The sequence below is a fragment of the Falco rusticolus genome, chromosome 13 (assembly GCF_015220075.1).
Source record: "Falco rusticolus isolate bFalRus1 chromosome 13, bFalRus1.pri, whole genome shotgun sequence".
Classification (NCBI taxonomy): Eukaryota; Metazoa; Chordata; class Aves; order Falconiformes; family Falconidae; genus Falco; species Falco rusticolus.
In genome coordinates this window covers 3,745,529-3,766,756 of record NC_051199.1, presented here as the reverse complement: position 1 = coordinate 3,766,756, position 21,228 = coordinate 3,745,529, and the positions used below count along the sequence as shown (strand labels likewise).

The window sequence follows — 21,228 nt, the reverse complement described above, 5'->3', positions numbered from 1 at the left end:
GGCTAGTTTTTCCTATTAGTAAAAAAGACTGGACTTAATTTTATTTTTTTTATTTAGGGGTCACTCTGCTTTACAAATATTAGACTTTAATATTAGGAAGAAAATCTATTATCTACTGTTATATTTTTAAAGCAAATATAACAAATATGATCACAAATGAGATGCAGAACACATCAGTTCCCTATGTTGTTAGCAACATTTGGGAACACAGTAAGATTTTAGGTCAAAAATGATCAAGTGCACCTGTTTTTTTTTCCTGTCCTGTTTTCTCTTCTGTTGCATGGTGAAAGCATAGCTAAATGCATGTAGCACCAGAAGAATGTGGGTCATGTTGAACAGCACAGGGTCATATTCTGGCAGGCAGGAACTCCAATAAGATGTCATGAAGTCACGATGGGGAACAACCGATTAAAAATTACTTGTAGTATAAAGCCAAATGATGTATTGAACCCTGACATATAAACGTTTCTGATGAAAGCTGACTAAACAAGGAGGGAAGTAATATTACCATATGCGACAGTACTGATATTTTGGTGGGGTATAATTGTTCCAAGGCTTATAGTATTTTCAACACTGCTGAAAAATTGAAGTTTTTCTGAGTTTCGGAAAACTCACACGCAAAATCTACCTTGAGCTCAGAAGCAGCAGAAGCCCCAGCTGTGTCATTTACCCAAGACAAGGGTAAGAGGTGGCTTGTTCTTGCCAATAAATGATTATAGAAAATAACCTTTTCATCATCTTTCATCCAGCACAGCAGGGTATGACCAGAGTCAGTTCCTTGGTGTTGAAAATGAAGTCTATATCTATCTAGTCAGCACAGTAACTACTGTAAAAGTGATGGACAATTTATTGAATCGGCATCTTTGTAATTCTAAATGCACACTGTGATTCAGTCCTGAAGGGATGATGTGTTGGTTTGGTTGGTGGGTGCACAGGTGTGTCCCCGCTTTGTGGCGTAATCTGATTTAGTGTTTTACCGCCCATATCCAGAGTATTTCTGTGCCTTCTCCCATTGCTGAGGCAGGTTTACCCACCTGGCCTGGCCCTTTCAGCAGCTGGAATTGGGCATATTCCTTCCTACTTAACAGGCCAGCAGAGAGGCCCCTCCTGCCCTGCAGTGCACAAAAGCGCGTGGACCATCACATGGAAAGACTTAACTGCCCAGAAGGGAGCAGGCCAGGAAGCTGAAGCAGGTTTTCCCAGGCCCAGATTTGAAAGCTTTAAAAATTAAAAGCTTTGAAACCAAACAGACGTTGTTATAAAAGTAAATAAGTTTAAGCAAGCAATTACTTTTTCCTCATGTGTCATTCTAGGATTTTAGTTTAATAAAGTTTGATAATGAGCGTTTGGCATCTTGCCATGTGTGCATCGTAGTTAGCGTGATGGTCTAAGTAATTAAGCAGGGCAAGATTTGTGAGCAGTGATGAGAGATTTTTCATAATACCATTTTGTATGCGTGTATATATATATATTGATACAACTGGGAGAAGGAAATCAGACAAGCTTTCAGTCTTACGGTCCCGTTAAATCTCTGTGTTTGAAAATGAACCAAAGATCCTTGAAGTCAGTGTTCAACCATTTAGGATTTTGTGTGAAGGAAGAGGTCAGTCTTGTAGTGGTCACAGGTAAGTTAGGGAGGTAAGGGGACTGAAATCAAGCATTTGTTGTAGTTCAGGTGTTACTTTCTGACTCTTTCAGTGGAAGCGAAGAAGCTCTGTCAAATGAAGACTGTGAGAATGTTTATCACTTGGTGTATTCAGCACACCGGCCTGTTGCAGTAGCAGCTGGAGAATTCCTTCACAAAAAGTAAGTTATCAGTCACCCTGAAATAAGACCAGATTTGTGAATGCTTTCTAGTGGAGGCAAGATCAAAAGGCGAAGAAGAAATAGTGAAATATCCCAATTTAGCAAATCAAGTATTTTATTTAAAACAGAGACTTATTCTCTTGTTTCAGTTCAAGACATAAAGACTTGAAGAAACTGAATTTACGTTTTTCTTGCTCTAGAATTCAGATAACTTTTCCTAATTCTTTAAGGGCTAAATATACAAAGGCTGCATAAACCTCTAAAATAGGTTTAAATCCTGCAACTCTTGCAGAGCTACTGTTGTGATAATATATATATAGGGCCTGTACATCCATGATGGTCTGCCTGATAAGCAGTCATCATTTTTCCAAAGTTTTAAACCAGTTTATTTCAAAATTGTGAACTTGAGGTTGTTTTATGTAGTAATAATTAAGAAATTTGTTTCTAAATTCTCTGACTTCCCCTAAAAATACATTACACCGTGGTTAACATCTTTCGTGTACCCACTGTGCCAAAGGAAGTGAACTAGCTTTTCCATGGATGTGAATCATACCGCATCAGTAACTATGACCAGGACATTGCCACATCGTAGGAGTTAACCTTTCCATTTTAATGTTTGCAGTTAAAAGTCTTCTTAGCAGTAGTTTTATTTTTTCCCCTCATGGCTTGTAACATTAGAGTTCTTTAATATAATTATAGAGTATTTATATCAGATTGCAGGTTATCTAATTTTTCATGCGAAGATACATGATAGAAAAAATTGTGTAGAAACATGTTTTCCTTTGCCAGTGTTCTACTTTTCTGTGCTTTATTAGGGAATTAGAAGTCCACATTGTAATTGTAAGCTTTTACAGTGGATTTCTGGAATTCTGTCTTTGTGATCAGGCTTTGTCTGTTTCAATGAATTAATTTACAAAGTTCAGTTCCATTTAGTTTCCTACATAACATTTGACAAGTTTTGGGAAAGGGTTAGGTTCTTTTTAAAAATATAGACTGAAATTCTTTTGTTAATCAACATGTGACAACATAATTCTGCAAAATGCCTTGAAGGGAAGTGAAGACATACCTGCACCTTAGTGCACTTACTGTAAAGACAGAACTTTATCCTAACTTTTCTTTACAAGATACTATGCTGTTTAAACATCTCTCATAATGTTCCATAAACATCTCTCAAGGTGGTCAGCACTGAGAGAAGATTGTCCCATTCCTTAACACACATTTTCTCTTGGTTTATGCTAACACATAAGAGCTGGTGCTCCATTTAAATCAGATAGAATCAAACTTGAGGCCTTTCAGGGGGGATTTCTCTCACCTAATTTTGTAAGTTTAAATATCACTTCCTACACGTAAGCTAGTCATTAGACTTTCTCTCTGTAGTTAGCAAACAAAAGCAAATAATTCAGAGAAACACTGACTCAACCCTGAGGTGCGTATTTTAAGATATTTCAGCACCTGCAGAGATGTTCATTTCTTATCTATTAAGATAAGCAGTGGGGAAGAGGTGATGTCTTTCACTAAAATACGTTTGTGTGTAACTCATCCTTCTCTTTTCAATGAGTTACATTAGTGAAATCAGAATACTGTTTCACATTTCTAATCTGCTTTGTGACTGTGGTTTCACTGTAAAGGAAGGAGCAGTTTTCAAACTCCTCAAAGTAAAACAATCGTCGCTGTAATTGTAATGTAGGCAGGTCTGAGCTCTCTTCCAAGGTAGCAGTAGTTTGGAAATTAGCCATGCATCAAGGAACTCGGTCCGGGCTGTGTAATTTACCTGAAAAACAAACCCGTAGCTTGCTTTATCCTTTATGCTGGTACTGGTACATGAGGTTGGTTGTTTAATGGGATGTCAAGTTTGTTTGTACCATGTCCCAGTCAGTGTGACCACAGGTACACCTTAGTTCTTAAGGCACTGGTGGAATAAATGCTGCCACCATGGTAAGACTTGGTAAATTGAAAATGCAAAACTATACAAATTATGCAAATGTATAAACCTGTGCAAAATCCTTCAACGTAAATGTGTTTTGGAGAGCTTTTCCTGAGTGAAATTCTTCCAGCCCTGTGAACTTGAAGACCCTGAAGATAAATTCATCTCTTCAGACAGGCGGAGGTCATGTCCTCTTTCCCTTGAAAGAAATAGCTTGAGATACTTTCATGGTGTTTTATGAACAAATCTACTATATCAAGAATGAATGCTCATCATATTATTGCAGAAATGAAATTTGTTTTGATAAACATGATAGCTCCTTTTGCTTATTTTTAGACTGTTCAGCAGACATGATCCCCAAGCTGAAGAGGCTCTAGCAAAGAGGAGGGGGCGAAATAGTCCAAATGGAAACCTTATTAGAATGTTGGTTCTTTTCTTTCTTGAAAGTGAGGTAAAAAATTCATTTTTAACCTTTACATGTTTAATAAAACCTGGAACTTAAGTAGTGATTTATCAACATACAGTAACAAGTTGTCTTTCTTTTCCTTGTTGTCATCATTTCAGAAATACTGTATGCCCTTTACCCTGCCACCATTTCTTTGTCCATCAAGCAAATTCAACTCAAAATCTTCTTCATGGTTTATTTTGTTCTTGCACATCCCCACTGTACTCAGTACCGCATTGCTGGTAGTATGGTGGCTACCAGGATTCTTTGCTACATAGAAATGGAACTGGTGCTTTTTTTAAGATAACAATGTAAAGAGCGTACCTCTGGAGTTACTCCTTATGTAGTAAAATAACTCAAACTGGAAAGGAACAAAAATTGCTTAATATCACAAATTTTTGTTAGAATCATAGAATAATTCAGAGTGAAAAGGACCTGAGGGTCATTAGCTCAAAGCAGAGTCAGCTGTGAGATTACATGAGGTTGTTCAGGGCTTTATGCAGTTGTGTCTTGAAAATGTCAGAGGATGGAGACTACAAGCATATATAGGATGACATTAAGTGTTTGATTAACACATTCAGGATGGGATTGTGCCCATAGTTCGTGTCTCTAGAGACAACATGTACGGGAAGGTTTATGGTAGACATACTAATAGTAATTCAAGTGGGGAGTAGCAGTGGAGTGAAGGAGAACTTGAGAAGATAAGCTATCAGGTACAGGATGCTCTGAAGGTAGAGTGGGAGAATTTTAAAACTGATACATTTTATTTGGTCATAATTACAAGATAAAGGAAGACTGAAAGAAAGGAATGACAGAAATGTTTCTCTACAGAAGAGAGGGTAATATATTTTGTGTAAAAAGCAAAAGAAAAGCTATTGCAATCAGTCATTTTAATTGTTATGAAGCCTTGAACAGGACACTTGACTGTGAGAATGAAAAGACACAAACAGAGATGCTGAGAAGGAAGGATAACATTTACGTACAGTGTTAATGTTAACATTTTTTAGAAACACCTTCTAAACCTACAAATCAAATCTGGATGAAATGTCACTTACTTGTGTGTGCCTTCAGTTAGCTATCTGAATGTCTTTTTAGTTCCAGCTTCTTAAAAACTTAGATTGTAATAGTTCATTGTATTTTCTGGTGAAAATACCTTAAATCTGAGTGCGTGTGATTGGGAGTTACCTAGCATGAAGCTTATCTATGCTTCTGAGGAGCAAAGAAACTCAGCTTGGCTCCCGAAGCTATGGTCAGCAAAGTGCCTTCCCATACAAGCCATATGTTGCTCCGCAAGATTGCTTCTCTCTTGGGGCCAGATTTTGCTATTGCTGTGTTTGAGAGAGTTGTTAGAAACAAAGTAGAACACTATGACTCCAGTTTTAATAAAGAGTAAGAGAACTGGGATTTTCCATGTGCGTAGGACTAGAAGATGTAAGCACTGCAATCAGAGACGATGCATTCAGAAGAGGGAACAGGTAAACTTGTGACAAGCGTCAGTAAGCTCTGTGACACACGATATTTTGCCCAGAGCTGTCAGAAACAGAAGAGTAGGTACATCTACCGATACCTCCTTGCCTACACTCTTCGGTGTTTTTCAGTTAAGGGATCAGTCCCATGTCTGGCAAGCAAATCAGAACTGCGCATTGTGGTTGTTACTTTTTGATAGTGGATAAAAATCAGTTTATAAAACAGTAGAAGCCTATGGATTATTTTTTCTTACTTTGCAACGGTTGTGTTAATTCACATTAAAACATTTTTTGCCGTTGAAGTTAGCATTAATTCTATAACCCCTGAAATCAGTAGGATTTCTGGTACTGTTTTCTGAGTACGTAGCAGCATGTATGAAAGATAAATGCCTGTTGAAAACGAATACATTACAGCTCTCTTAGTCCCATATCTCACAGTCTCTTCTTTTTATAATGCAGTAAGAAAGGGAGGAAAGGTAAGTTTACAGCTTCTAGGTCAGAACTCTTGAGAAAGATCTTTCACAAACCAGCTGCTTTATGGAAAAGAAGCTCAGTTTGGTTTTTTTCCATGTTTTATTAAAACATCACCCCGTTGCTGTGTAGTTGTATCATTCAGTTGGAAGAAGACATTCCAGAGTTAGTTTCAAAGTTTCAAACTGAATTTTCTTTCCAACTAACGTAAGAGTACATGCCCAGGACACCTTCTGTGGCCAAATGGTTGTGAAAGTTAAAGAACTGCTGCTTGTACCGGAGCACTGTACTGATGGGTTGCTTTGGATTTTCTAGTTGCATGAACATGCAGCCTATTTGGTGGACAGTTTGTGGGAGAGCTCTCAAGAACTGTTGAAAGACTGGGAATGTATGACAGAATTGCTCCTGGAGGAACCTGTCCAAGGAGAAGAAGGTATTTGTTTGACCTCTGTACTTCTTTGGTATTGCGCAATATTGTTAATTATTCTTAAAAAGATGTTTCACTGTGGGTGACAGAGGTGTTTGTTGTGGTTTGTTTAGAAAGCATATTTGAAGATGTTAGTATAATCCATTTTTAATGTGTTTTGCTTCAAAAGCAGCATTTTTGTACTCTTATTTTTCATGTTGTGAAGTCTGCTGTACTGTGGTTCCCTAATATTAACAGCTAGGACTTCTTGTCTGTATATTTAAATAACTAATGTATACATGAACATTTCAATAAATTAAATTGCTAATAACAGTTTTCAATAAACAAGCACTTCAGGTGTTAATTAAATAGGGGGCTTTTCCAGACAATGTTAAAACTGAGTGAATTCTCAAAAGGAAAAAAAGGGGGTTCTTTCACTATTGGTTCCAAATCTCCTTTTGCTGATCATAGACCTGTGTGCACAAGGTAGCCAGGGAGGCTTGTAGCAAGGAGTCCCCAGCAGCAATGGGTGTCATGCCAGATCCTTTATAATCCTTCAGGGCTTCCTGCTTATTCCCCATGTTTTAAAACTGCATTCGCTTATTTGGCTTCGGTAAGATGTCTCGCACACACATCAGAACTGATGGTCCTTGTTCTTTTCCCTACGCAGCGATGTCTGACCGGCAGGAGAGCGCTCTGATTGAGCTGATGGTGTGTACAATCAGGCAAGCGGCTGAAGCACACCCTCCAGTAGGCAGAGGCACTGGCAAGAGAGTAAGTGGTACTGCAGCAGGTAGCTCAGACCTGCGTGTGTTTCTATAGTAACATAAAATATTTGTCTATGATGCCACTTTTTGACACTAAAATAAGATTTTTATAATTAGTGTTTCCTGTTTCATGTGAACGTTTTTGAAGAAAAATAGTAGAAATTGTCTTTCTGGACATGTTTGGTTTTTTGTTTGTTTCTTTGATTTTGGGTTTTATATTGCCAAGCTAAGTAATATAAATTTACAGCATGAAAATATTTTTTTATTATTTTTTAGAAGTTCTTTTTATCATACCCTGCCTTAGACTGGTAACATACCCACATCTACAGCCCTTAATGTTAAATCTAGCTTAGAGTTGAAAGTGTAGACCTCAGGAGGAAAACAAAATTACTTCTGACTGTCTTCCATGAAAAGGAATGTGCTGCTAATATGGCCATAAAATTTGCAGAAAAAGCCAATGGTGTCTTCGTCATGAGAGCGGTTACATACTGGCACAGAAGCTGAGGATTTGTGCGGTTTCTGTCCTTGGCAGTTTTCAAGACCTGACTGGACAAAACCCTGAGCGTTGTGCTCTGACCCCTGAGCTGGCTCAGCTTCGAGCAGGAGGGGTGGCACTGGGACCAGCCTGAATGCATCTGTGGTTTTATGTATCCATCCTCTTTGGCCTCTCCCACTGAATATGTGACATTCTGGCCATATTGCAATCTAGCTGCCTTTTTCATTTATTTTATAGTGATGGGGGGTGAGTGGAAGCCCATTCTCAAGGCTGGGCATGCACACTTCTAAGGATTTCAGTTTAGAGTCATGAGGGCAGGGTGATCAACAGGCTTTCAGCTGTATTCTCCATAAATACAGCATCCATGTTCTCAAAGAATCTCAGCTTCCCAAATGTATTTCCCTGATTTTTGGTAGTCCTCCCCTTATTTAGGTTAGACTAAAATGAAATAAACCCATGCAATCATTTGGTACTTCTGTTAGGTTCTGTTCTGAATAATCATAACTAGTTTATTAAAGAAAGCCACAGACTTATTGAAGGCGAAATCTGGAGATAAACTTAGCATTCTTTATTGCTAAACTAAATGCAGTTGCTTAGCTTCTTAATTTTTATGTCCAAAACCAGATGAGCCTCATGTCCAGAAACAGCATCCCAGGAGGAGCTCCAAGTAGCCATCAATTTAAACATGCTTTATGTACCTTTAATTAATAAGCATATTCTAAGAGATTCCTGATTCATTGAAATATTTTAAGGTGAGAGGGGAATCTATGAAAGCACTTAACTCAAATTTAAATAAGATGTAATACCCTCTGTAACCAAAACTGTATTGTAAACACAACTTACCTGTGTTTTGTCTCTACCTGCTATCTGTTCTAGTGGACAAAGCAACCTTAAAATTAACAAAAATTTCATGTTTGTATTTTCAGTTTGGAGTACCAAATAAATGCACTATTAGCTCTCCATGTATTTTTTTGATCTCAAGTGATCTACAGTTCAGTTCACTCAAGTTTAACATATTGCTTAGTCTAGATTTTCAGTGGCTGTATTTCTTCAAAGCTGAAGAGAACACTTCGGTAAAATGAATTTCACCTCTGAATGATGATCAAAAGAGCCACAAGATGATCCTAGGGACGCAGATTAATTCATATTGCTACTGAATAGCAATATTTGACCACCAGAACATGACTGGGTTGTTAGGGGGTGGGAGCCTGACTTGCTAGCTGCGTTTGGGTTGTCTCCCTATTCCTATGAGCTAGCAGCTTTTGCTGGCACAGGCGGTGCTGCACTGCAAGTTGGTGCAGGAATTGTGGTTGTTGCTGTGTGTACCCAGCTGTCTGCCGTGTATTATGGAAGTGGTTGCTTACTCAAGTTACAAATCTATTCTCCACTGCCGTGGTTGTTTTTTATTCCTGCTGGTGCAATAGGCTACCTATCATCCCAGCACACATTTTGTTTCCAGCTGTTCCTCTTCACTTACAGAGAGGTGTAGGTATGACATGTAGCTTTTGCTTCTTTCCAGTTAGATCATGAGTTATGGGATGGTAACTGCAGGGATCTCTGACTTGTCAGTAGAGGTTTGTCATGTTCTCGTGATCTTGCTAGCATATTCTCTGAGTTGAAATGGGAGCAGATTTCTAATTATGCACTCACCTTCTTGTGAAATAGTTTTTTCTCTGACTTTAGCTTTTAACCCTTATCATGCAGTCTGGCAGCTTTGCTATACATAAATCATTAGCTAACTTGTATTTTATTATTTGTTTTCAAAAGTATTCTCTCCTTTTCTGAAGCCAAGAAGCCAGATCTAAGCTTTTATGAAGCATGCTGTTTTGATTATTGTCTCTTTATTCACTGTTTCAAGGTGGTTTTGCTATGAGAGCATTGATAGCTTTAGTTATCACTGAAATTTGTAAATGAGTTCTGTGAACTTGGATGTATGTTCTCACTGAGAATTACATTCTGGTTTAGAGATGAGGCCATGAATCCGCTAATGAAAATCACTGTTACAGTGTGGTTTGGTTTTGGTTTTCTTAATTATACTTCAGTTCGCCCTGAGGTCTTACATTAACACTTTGTTTAATGTGTGAAAGCCAGAGCTCAGTTCACTTGGAAGAAATAGCAAAACTTCCACTGACTTGGGTTATATTTGAATTTCAATCCTAAAAAAATGTTGATGTGTGGAGGCAATATCATGCTGGATGATATGATATTTTCCTTTTCAATCACGGCTTCTTAGGGCACAGTCCTCCCATTTAATCACTGTTCAGTCCAAATGTGTTTGAGTTTTTTATTCCCTCCTCTTTTGATTTATTAAAAATACACTTGCATGGATTTTTGTTTGTAATACAAACTTTAGAAAAATTAATGAATGCTATATGCAGAAATTGTATTTACTTTGGTTATTTTTGATGCTTTGCAGGTCTTGACAGCAAAAGAAAGAAAAACTCAGATAGATGACAGAAATAAATTGACTGAGCATTTCATTATTGCACTTCCCATGTTACTATCGAAGGTACATTTTTCAACAAAATAAATCCCTCACTGGTATTTACAACTGTCTTTGAACTTTCTCATTCTGTAGTGTAGGTGTTTATTTTTACTTCACTATTTTTTTGTTTTGTTTCAATGATGTTCTAGTATTCCGCTGATGCCGAGAAGGTTGCAAATCTCCTGCAGATCCCTCAGTATTTTGATCTGGAAATCTATAGCACAGGCAGAATGGAAAAGGTATAGTACTTTGGGCAAGAAGTCTGGTTGCTTTCAAGTATCTGATTACTACTCTAGTCGCATAGCACTGTGCCTTCATTTGGCTTATTAGTAATCTAACCTTGATTTGGGGTATTCCTTAAAGGACTTTTTCTTTGAGTTTCCTGTTCAGGTGAAGTGAAAGCTGAACTTCTTTTCTGATTACAGCATCTGGATGCCTTACTGAAACAGATTAAGTTTGTGGTGGAAAAGCATGTGGAATCAGATGTTCTCGAAGCCTGCAGCAAAACCTACAGCATACTCTGTAGTGAAGAATATACAATCCAGAACAGAGTTGACATAGCCCACAGCCAACTTATTGATGAATTTGTGGATCGATTCAACCATTCTGTAGAGGATCTGCTGCAGGAGGTTTGTTTTCTTAAAATGAATTTCATTAGACTACCTAAAATACGCTATGATAAACTGCAGGAAAACATTTTTATCAAGTCATGAAATTATCCATCTGTAGACATAGTGCAGCAGCAACTATTTCATAATTGTTTGGAGCTGTTTCTTCATGTACAAAATCCCTTGGACTAGCCATTAAGCCTACAAAGCATTGATACTGTAAAACAAAGACCATGGGACAATCCTGCTTCCGAAAAATTAGTCTAGTATTTAAACAGTCCCCATAAGAAATTAAATGGATGAATGGTTGAAAGCTGATGAAAAATGCAGAGAAAGGTGCATTTGCATTAATGCTTGTGGTGATTCTAGTAGTCCCAAATGGATATATGCAGGCAGCAGAATCAAGATTGGATTATGTCTTGGATGGAAGAGAGGATTTAGTAAAATATTTATAATGGCATATTGAAAGAGCTCTGGAAAGAATGAAATAAAGATACAGGTCTGAAACCTGGAGGTACTTGGGATTTACTTGTAAGAATTTATCCTTCAAAATGTAAAGACAGAATACATTAAATAAGAATAGAGACCTCACTCATTTTTTCTTGTTTTACATCAATTTGACGTTATGTAGCACTACTTAGTTTGTTGTAATTCTCATCCTTTTTAAACATAACTTAAGGGCTGCGTAGATCTTTTTTTCTTCATATCTTCTAGCCATGCACTGCACTATGGCAGGTGCATTTGATTTTTTTATGTACATTTATAGAAACTTAAGGTACAGTCTCTTTTAGAATTGCATAATAAAGAAAATAAGCTTTATTTCTATCTTTCAGTAATATGCCACATACAGGCATACTGTATATATATGCCTTGTCACATTGCAGAGTAAATAAAATTTTTTCTCTTGCTGTAGGAATACACATGAGCAAAAGAGGCAGTGCATGCAGGAAGCAGGCACTCCACAGCCCAGAGGAGTTAGTGCGCCATTGTACGTTCTTTGATAGAATAAATTTACTTTGCTGTCTACCCCTCTGCCATTTTGTATGTGCTTCTCAGGAGCTTCCAAGCAGAACCTGAAAAGACATTCCAGGATTTGTGCTGCATCTCTGTCTGTCTGTGTGTGGCAAAGGAAACCTTTCAGCTAATGCCACGTTGCATGCCTTAGCAGTCTGGTTTAATAGCCGTGGGTTTTTGAAGCTCCTCACCTCTGGCCAGCACGACCAAAAACTCTTTGACAAAAACCTTGGGGAATCCATTGCTGACTTGTGTCGCAAAAAGGGCTAAAGTTGTATCGCTGGCACAAAGATACAGCTTCAGACCCAGCCGGGTTTGCCACACCAGATGCCCAGCAACTGATCAGATAAATAGTGGCCTTTGGTTCTGCCCATTGGTACCCAGTGACACAGGTTTAGGAATTCTGGTGAGGTCCTCAAGGTTTCTACTATCCGTACATCCAACACCAAGGTTTAGTCTGGCTCTGTATACAGGGACAAAATTCCTGTGTTGTTTCTCCAGACCTGGCTCTTGAAGAATCTTCAGCTTATGTCTCCACAGCCAAACCCAGATCAGCAAAAAGCATCTCATTCACACTGTCTTGCCTCAAGATAGGAGAAAGTACCTCATAGCTTTTTTCCAGAATCAGACCAAGAAGCAAATGGAATCCCAGCTCTTTGACACTGACTTGCCATTTCTGTTACACTGGCTTGTTGTAAGGCATAACGAAAATGTCTCCTTTCAGCTTTTTCTCATAGTTTTATCTTCGAACTGCTCCACAACAAATGCCATATTTGTTCTCTCTGTTGTGTAACAGCCAGTGTAAATTAGGTCTGTCTGAGGACGTGCAGCTTTTTTGGAAGTTTCCACGCTGTTCTGCTGTATAGACTTTATTCATCCGTAGATCCATTCAGGGATTCAGAGCTGGCAATTCTGTTCCCTGGATAGTTTCACCCAAGAAAAGATCCACTCACCATTTTATTAGTATTGCTGAGGCACCTAGAGATAATTTTTTTTTTGTCCTAATCCCAAACTCAGTTAGCAAATACAGGAACATGTAGATCCTTCTGCTGCACGGCAGCTGCTCTTTGACTTCCCTGTTGCCCTCCACACAGCAGCTCTGAGGAGGCGTCGAGACAAGAACCAGTCCTCTAGTTCTTCAGCTCCTTTTCTGTGCTCCACATACCCTTCTGGAAGCCAGCAGTCAAGCATCGAGTTTGGTTTCCTATAGCATCAGTCCTCTTGTCCTTGGGTTCCCTGATCTGAGGAGATTGTGCTCTCCTTCCCTTCGCTGCCTCGCAGTCCCTATCTGCACATTTCCGAAGCTCTGCTCAGGGAGCCCCCTTGCACAGGCCGCGTGCTTGCTGGGCCTCAGAGCGCCGCGTTCCAGCACTACAAGCAGTGAAGACGCAAGGAGGTTGGAAATCTACCTGCTGTCCAACCCCAGCCCACGTTTCAGCTGGGTTGTGCCAGCAACACACTGAAGTTTTGGGCTGGGGATACGTAAATGTTGAGGGAGTTGAGAAAGCGCACTGTGGGGTCTGCAGTGCTGCCCTCTCCCTGCCTGACACTGCTTGGAAGATCCCTCCAGCCTCACCTTTTCCCTAACGGGAAGGAGGTGCTGGCGTTCATAATTGACTTCCCACCAGTCTTCTCAGGAAAAATAAGCTAGGGGAAAAAAACTTGTTTCCTGCGTTTTTCCTTTATTACTAACTGTGGTTTGATCAGGAAGCCAGTAACTGCTTATTCCCGCTCCATTTCCCTTGACTTCTCTTTGCAGGCGGCTTTATGCAGTACTCCAGTGCAAAAAGCTCTGAAGGGTGCACTGGGACTACTGAGTAGAGAGCAAAGACTGGCCTGATGAAGGAACATGGGCCAGTGATACCAAAATACTTCTGATGTGTACCCTTCCTTCACCCGGCTCGGGAGGGAGCCGAGAAATGAGAGCAAGGGCTTACGATCGTCGTGTATGTTCACTTCATGAGAGGAGGATGAGGGCTGGGGATTTCAGAGAAAAGCTGTGTCCAAAAGTCGTATGAGAAATGAAGAATTAAGAATTTTAGATCCCTAAGGAAAAGGAAGTGCGGAGGTCAGAAATGTGACACAGAGAAAGATGTGGAGACAAAACCAGGACAAATGTAGGAGAAAGCAAGAAAGAGAACAATGGTAGCAAGGATTTAAAATTTTAGCCTTTGTGATAGACTTTGCTGAGTGATACCTGGTAGAATAATGAATTTTGAAAAGTCACGTTTCATCATTTTAAGGATATTTCAATTCAGAAATGTGCATGCTTGTACCCAAGCAAGTATCCCACTGCTTTATGGCTTCCCACTACGTGAGAGAAACATTGATTGGCAATTGCATCTGAAGGCAGGGAAGTGTATTAATTGTCAGGCTTTCAGACAGGAAAAAAATGATCAAAATGAGATGGAGAAGAATTGTTGTAAGTGGGTTTCCTATTTCAGAAAGTTGCTGGGAAAATTTAAGTTTTGGAAGAACCTTATTTCCAGTCATTTCACTAAGAGAATTTGCTGTTCAGTTTGCATGAAACATTAGGCTAATGATATTTTAGAATGCCAGAAAGAAGTTGTTAAATTCAAATGAAAAGTTTTGATTGAATTGTGCAATATTTGTTTGGACTGTTGTTTCCCCAGATCTGTAAAAGCTAAATTAAAAAAAAAAAAAAACCAACCTTCCATCCGGTTCTGAATGTATGTCAGTCTGCGCACATAATGTGATTGCCAGGCATTACAGTGTAGCAGAGGGATCAGCAACGAAGGATATGAAAAGAAAGAAATTTTCCAACTGATCATTTTTAAAAAATTGCTTTTGACATCGGCAGGTTTCTGGTGTGGAACAAGGCAGGCATGTGGCTTTATTCCTGTAGCACATTCATCAGCTGATGGTTAAAGCTGATAGTTCAGTCCTTTTTGTAAAATATTTTATTCATGGGAATGATTTCTACTGCTAGAGGTTACTGGTTTGAGCAGTAACACAGTGATACTGCTGAACATTGTCAGATGATGTTGCTTATTTCCTGGTGCTATGCAGTGATTATTTAAATATTATGGAATCTAGGTAAAAGTCACTGGAATATTTGGAGTCAGTTTTGGTGTCAACATAAAACTGCAAAGAAATCTGCTCCTCCCCATGCAGTAGTGTACCCTGCTGGATTGCTGAACTGTGTTAATGGATTTCCTTTCATTTTCAGGGAGAAGAAGCTGATGATGATGACATATACAATGTGCTCTCCACATTAAAGAGGTTAACCTCTTTTCACAAGTAGGTGATTTTTTCTGCCCTCAAAATTTTCCTATGTTAATTTTTTCATTTCAGCGAGTATTGGTTGATGCCTCATGTTAAGAAATGAGAAAAGATACAGCCTGAAATATGAAACAGAGATTGATGAATGATTAGGGGTTATTTGTCAGTATGATATTGGATTAATTTGGGTCTTTGCTTAGTTAATGCCATTACTTTTGCAAGTGGTACACCATCAATTGTACTAAATTCTTTTACACCTATGAGTGTCTTAGTAAAAGTCATGCTCCCCTATATGACGGACAGGAAATGCACAAGGGAGGATTATTATCTCTGGTGCCAGTGGATACAGGCCAGCTCTGGGCTTTCCATCTCAGCTTAGGAGAGCCCTGGAGGAAGTTGCTTCTCTCAGCTTCTCAGTGCCTTTTAGGTGTTTCTCCTCAAAATTAGAGAAATAAGTAGTAGTAGTAATTAATAATTAATTATTAATAATGTATTATTATGATGATGTTATGGTGAGAGTCTGGAAGATGTGTTCTTTTCCTGCAGAAATGCCAGGAATAGTTTCTACTTGAATTGTTGGCAAAGTCCAGCTGTGTGGATTGCACAGAAACTCCTTTGCCAAGCATGAGCCAGCTCAGTAGAACCAGGCAGTAGCTTTTCAGGGACCCGCTGCTCTCAGTTACACCTACGGGCACCTTCATAACTTGTAGAGCAACGTGGGAAACTCTGAATTTTGGAGCATACCACACAGACCTGATCTTCCGACCTATCAGCAGCAGGAAATAGTTGCACCTGGTAGCATGTAAGAAAGCTTCAAATGCAGGTGGCTGAGCACCACAAATCGTTTCTCCCTTATCGCAAGATGTGAGAACGTAATACACAAATTGGTTTCAGTGATTTCATTTCTCTCTTCTTTCTGTGTTTAGTCTTCACTTATCCTGAATTCTGTGTTGGATCATTGTATAAAATGGTTCTGAAATATCTACTCTTTGTTTCCAATCAACAAGAGTCCCACAGAGATCATTAAATCGTTACTAATTTCCGTAGTGCAGCAGACTAACACATGTGCAAATTAGGTTTTCAGTCACCCTAGTAACACACTGGAGCCACTTCTGCCTTTCCTGAGAGGATTGGCGAAAGCTAGAGTCCACATCCAAGAAAGAAGCACAAATCTTAAGGCTTTTCTGAGTGTCTCCCATATATATTTTTTCCTTTAGTATTCCAAATCTCTATAGAGTTAATTCAGACTATAACGACAGCTTTGTAAAATAACACACAAGTCAGGGTTAGGGACGTTTACCTTCATCTTCAAATAATAGGAAAGAGAAAAGAATCAAAGCTAAAGAGCTGAAGAGCAGCTGTGTATAATTTCTCAGCTGTTTTGTTATTTATGATTACAGTTCAATGGGAATTTCTAATTAATATCTGCTTGCATATAAAGAAGTAATGAAATCTTTTCATTACTCTACTGAATGTTATATCTGATGTGATTTCTTTGTGAAAGGAAATAATCATACCCTCCAAGACAGAATTTTTGCCGAACCTTTAGCTGTGAGATTAGGATCTTCATTTCAAAACTCACATTGTGCATTCTCATCCCAAAGAACGGTGGCTCTTGTGTGATACTGTCATTGTCCATCATCAATTGGGAGCCAAAAGAAATTAAATCAATAGAAGAAGTTGAAATTCCAGGCTAACCACTGTTACCTTTCAGATCTTCTAAAAGTGCACTTGATACAGTGGTTGCTGAGGCTTCGAAAAGAAACAAGTCCCTCTCTTCCAGTGCGAGAAACTGCACTGCACATTATCTGTGCTTGTGTTTCCTTGGTAGTTGCTGCTTCATCTTTTAGAAAAAAGAAGGCCAGGAAGGTGGGGAAAAAAATCAGAAAAGCCTTCCAGGCCAAAAAGCTTCTCTACTGAGATTTCCCGAGCCTTAGCTAATCCTCTTTCTGAGAGGGTCATGGCAACAAAGGGCTCACAGCACACTTTCAAATTCATGTTTTTTCATCAAACAAGGATATCAGTATTCCAATACAAATGAAATTAATCATTACAATGTTTCCTCCCAAGTTTTAAGAATATAATAAATTTTCTTGAGGTCTTCTGAACAGAACACCTGGAGTATATACTTGAGTTTCTTTTTTTGCCAGGGTCTCACTGACATTTACAGCTGTCCTTAAGTACATGGAGACCCTTTTTCCTATGCTGACTCCAGCCCAATTCAGCTAAGCTTTCATGCATACACATCAGTGCTATATCAGTTTTTATGCTGCAAAATATCAGCATTTCGTATTTAATTACTTCAGTTAATTCAGTGCAAGACACGTGAATCTCAAGCATCACCTCCGTTACTCTGGATGTGCCCTTTAATTCCGTCTTGTATATAGAACATCATTTCACATTAAGAAATCAGAATTGTTGGTGTCACTGTTCAGTAGTACTCAAATATGATATGGAATTCATTCCTTCCTGCCTCCACACTTCATAAGTGCACATATGGACTTCATAAGCACGCAGTGGCTATGGGAAGTCTCCAGATACGCATCACATATTTACCAGTATAAGCATGATCAGTCAGGACACTTCTCAGATAAGTAAATTCATGGTCAGACCAGCAGATCTTCCTTTCTGTTATAGAAACCCTTTGCTTAACCTTTTTTCCAGTAGTTGACAAGTACACCCTTCAGACTGAGTTGCTCAGAAGTTTGTTATGCGCAGAAGTAGAAGTGATGATCGATGAAACCTTAGTAGAGGAATTAGACTGTATTTAGCGTGGCTGTTGGAAGGCCAAGGTACAGCTCCTCTCACTTTGTGCCTCTTTACAAAGAGAAGCAGTGTTGTGGGTGGAGAGATCGCCTCTTCAAAAAGGGCATTTTCTAAGCTGCTTCTTGCCACGTTTCAGGGACACTGTGGAGCTGGTACCTTCGTCTGACTATTTTTTGGCAGAAGCGTGTCCAGCAGAGACTGCTATCTATAGGGATGAAAAGAAACCTTTGATGAAATGTTAGGCATTGTTTTCTGTAATCCATGAAGACTCTGACATGGAAGGGACTAAGGGAAAATTCTGTGTTGTGAATTTTCATTCTAGGAACCTCTATGTCAATCTGATCCTCTGTGGAGAACTGTATTGTGTCCAAGGTACCTTCATAACTATCGTGTTGATTGCTAAGTAGTTCAAAAGAGACAAAAGTGTACCAGAATATGCCTAAATTGAAGGTGGAGGCTCTTCTTTAAGGAAGTTTGTCTTGAAAAGCCCTGTGTAACTTGTATATAGTTAGAATTTTTCAACTTTGGAAGCTGAAGAGCCCTTCCCAAGATCAACTGTGCAGCCAGGCTCAGCAGAGCGAAGGTGCCCCCGCTGCCTGGCTGTGCGTGCCCCCTGCCACGGCTGCCCGGCACGCAGGGCTGTCAAATGAAAAGGCAGAAATGAGACAGTTTTTCCTCTCATATTCTCTGTAGGATAATCTCTGCTGATATCTGCCTTTGCACACCAAGGAGATTTTACTGCTTTAATTACAGTGCTGTAATTAAGGAGGTACAACTCTGCCTTGCTAGCAACCCTGTGATTTGCTGAAGCAGCATGTATGTGCCTAATATCACTAGTCAGAGGCAGTTCTCTGACAGCCTATAATTTATCTATGAAACGTTTTATTTTCATACTTGAAAGACCATCCAGAATCTGAGACGGGGGGAGTACATTTTTACATTTTTGTTTCCTTTTTGTAAAGTTTTCCTATTGTTCTATTCATGGATTTGAGTTACAAGTCAAGATGCACCTTAACAACACGGCTCTGGAGCGCGTACTTCATTCGCTCTCAGCGCAAGGGCATTCATTGTTACGTTTTCTGTGAAAGTTTTATTGGTTAAGTTTTCTGGGACTGACACGCTCCAGACCGGGAAGTGTTTCATACTGGGGGTTTCAACAGCATCTAGGTGTTCCCAGTCTCTGAAACCTCTGTCCGTTTCAGAACCAGAGAATTTTTCTTTCTGGCTGAGCAGGGTAGTGAATTATTTAAACAAAGTCAGGCAGCTCCAAAGCAGGGGAGACGCAAAGGGGTGGGAAAAGTGAGCATGTCTTGGTGATCAAGGTGCTGGGATGATATGGAGCCAGATGCAAGAGACTGCCTTATCTAATTTAGGCTTGCCAGTTCAGACTATCCCTTCTCCCAGGTGAGTATTTTCATCACCAAATTTGTGACTATTCTGAGGTGGCTTACTCTTTTATAAACTGTTTCAAATTACTGCAGTTTAATTCCACTGCAGAAAAATGTGTTAAACCTGAATTGTTTTGTGAGAGAGAATTTTTGTCCTTCGGGCAACCTGATGTTTTGTAATTTATTCTGTATTTCTCAGTCCTGTATTAAAAAAAGCTTTATCATAAGCTGTTGAGGACTGTAAGGCTGTAGAATATATACTGCTAATCTCATTTGTATTCCTTTCGCTGGCAAGTCAGGTTTGTACAACTGAAATGTGAAACAATGAACAGGGGGTGGCAACTACTGTCTCTGTCTCATGTACGTGTATATCAAGATGTCTGTCTTCAGATATTTCAGGATATTTAATATCTAGTGATAATGTAATTTATTTTTCTCCAAATAATACAGCTGAAAAGTATGTAGCTTTATTTTGCTTGAAGCCATTTTTCATTCAGTATATATTGCTAGGGTTTGGCCATAGTTTCTGCTGCAATGCCAAAGAAGTGTCTTCTGGAGTTCTGTCAATGTTTAGAACCAAAGAGGAAAGATGATTTAGAGGCAACACTGACAAGGAGCTCGTAGCTACACTGAAGTAACCTTTAAAGATGTATGGCATGCAGAGAGTTTTATCTCCTCCCAACAAAAATCACATGTAGTAAAAGATTTTTCCTCAATTATCAGAAAGCCAAACTTGTGCTTTTAGTGTGGTGTGAACTAATTGAGCAGCAGCTTTGTCAGCAGGCTGCATTGTCTCAGATTTGCAAAAGTACCAAAGCTCACTGAGCCGCCAGGTCTGACTGTATTCTCGCTGTGATGGGGAGTTTTGAGGAACACAACTAATCTCTCTTTATTACCTCTTGTTCTAGTGCGCATGATCTCACAAAATGGGATCTGTTCAGTAACTGCTACAGATTACTAAGAACTGGAATTGAACATGGAGCTATGCCAGAACAGGTACAGTAACACCACCTGCACTGCATCATTTGAGGATTCAAAGTTTTGAAGAGTCTAGTCATAGAAAAATTCAAAAGATTAATGCACTGGGATTCAGTTATTTGAATGAGATTTATATTGTGTGTAGTGAGGCCAGGAGGTGAAAAATCTTGGATTCTATGATTCTTGCCTCACCTTTCTCATCTGTAAGGTAAGGAATAACTAATGTTCCTGGCTGTGAAAAGCAATGCAGAAATCATAGAATCACAGAATGGTTTGGGTTGGAAGGAACCTTAAACGTCACCTAGTCCCAACCCCCCTGCCACGGGCAGGGACACCCCCCACCAGCCCAGGCTGCTCCCAGCCCCGTCCAGCCTGGCCTTGGGCACTGCCAGGGATGGGGCACCCACAGCTGCTCGGGACAGCCTGGGCCAGTGCCTCGCCACCCTCACAGTAAATCATGATGTTTACACTGAAACCCAACAATTGTAAACCTTGGCTGCAATAAGGATTATCGCAAACGAATACTGTGCATTGAAGGTAAGATGGAAGCTTATGAAAACTAGGAAGCAAAAGAATGTTTAGCAGGGATGCTGGCCAGCCTTTCCAGTAGAGTTCTTTTAGTGGACACGTCATGGACTTTGTTTCCTCCTAGTTTGGTTTTAGTTACTTATGGATACGCACAGGGACCATTTCAGATTTTCCCAGGTCTCCAGTTTAAACTGCAGACTGCCTTCTCCAGTGTTTCAGCACATTTTAAGCTATAATTTGATTTCAATTAGATGCCAGTTGTTAATCTTAACTTCATTTAGGAGAAAAAAAAAATCTCATTAAATTCTCTAAAAGTATTTTCTGCAAAGGACTGTATGGAGGGCACATGGCCACACACCATGTGAAAGTCCTGGCTTTAAGCTGTGGGACCTTCTGCGCTCTCTGCAGTTGCTGCTTAATGCTGGAATTGTGCTACC

At 39.4% G+C, this 21,228-nt stretch overlaps 1 protein-coding gene across 5 annotated transcripts in view; it reads left to right on the top strand.

Moving 5' to 3' along the window:
• STAG1 (stromal antigen 1) overlaps nucleotides 1-21,228 on the top strand; it is a 199,687-nt gene that overhangs the window by 140,350 nt on the left and 38,109 nt on the right. For all 5 annotated transcript variants that reach the window (XM_037406291.1, XM_037406290.1, XM_037406289.1 and 2 more), the window contains 9 exons: nucleotides 1,699-1,806; nucleotides 4,067-4,181; nucleotides 6,428-6,545; nucleotides 7,189-7,292; nucleotides 10,198-10,290; nucleotides 10,416-10,505; nucleotides 10,692-10,895; nucleotides 15,079-15,149; nucleotides 20,194-20,281. In XM_037406291.1, the coding sequence (XP_037262188.1) occupies nucleotides 1,699-1,806; nucleotides 4,067-4,181; nucleotides 6,428-6,545; nucleotides 7,189-7,292; nucleotides 10,198-10,290; nucleotides 10,416-10,505; nucleotides 10,692-10,895; nucleotides 15,079-15,149; nucleotides 20,194-20,281 (991 nt within the window). The remainder of the gene's footprint in view (nucleotides 1-1,698; nucleotides 1,807-4,066; nucleotides 4,182-6,427; nucleotides 6,546-7,188; nucleotides 7,293-10,197; nucleotides 10,291-10,415; nucleotides 10,506-10,691; nucleotides 10,896-15,078; nucleotides 15,150-20,193; nucleotides 20,282-21,228) is intronic.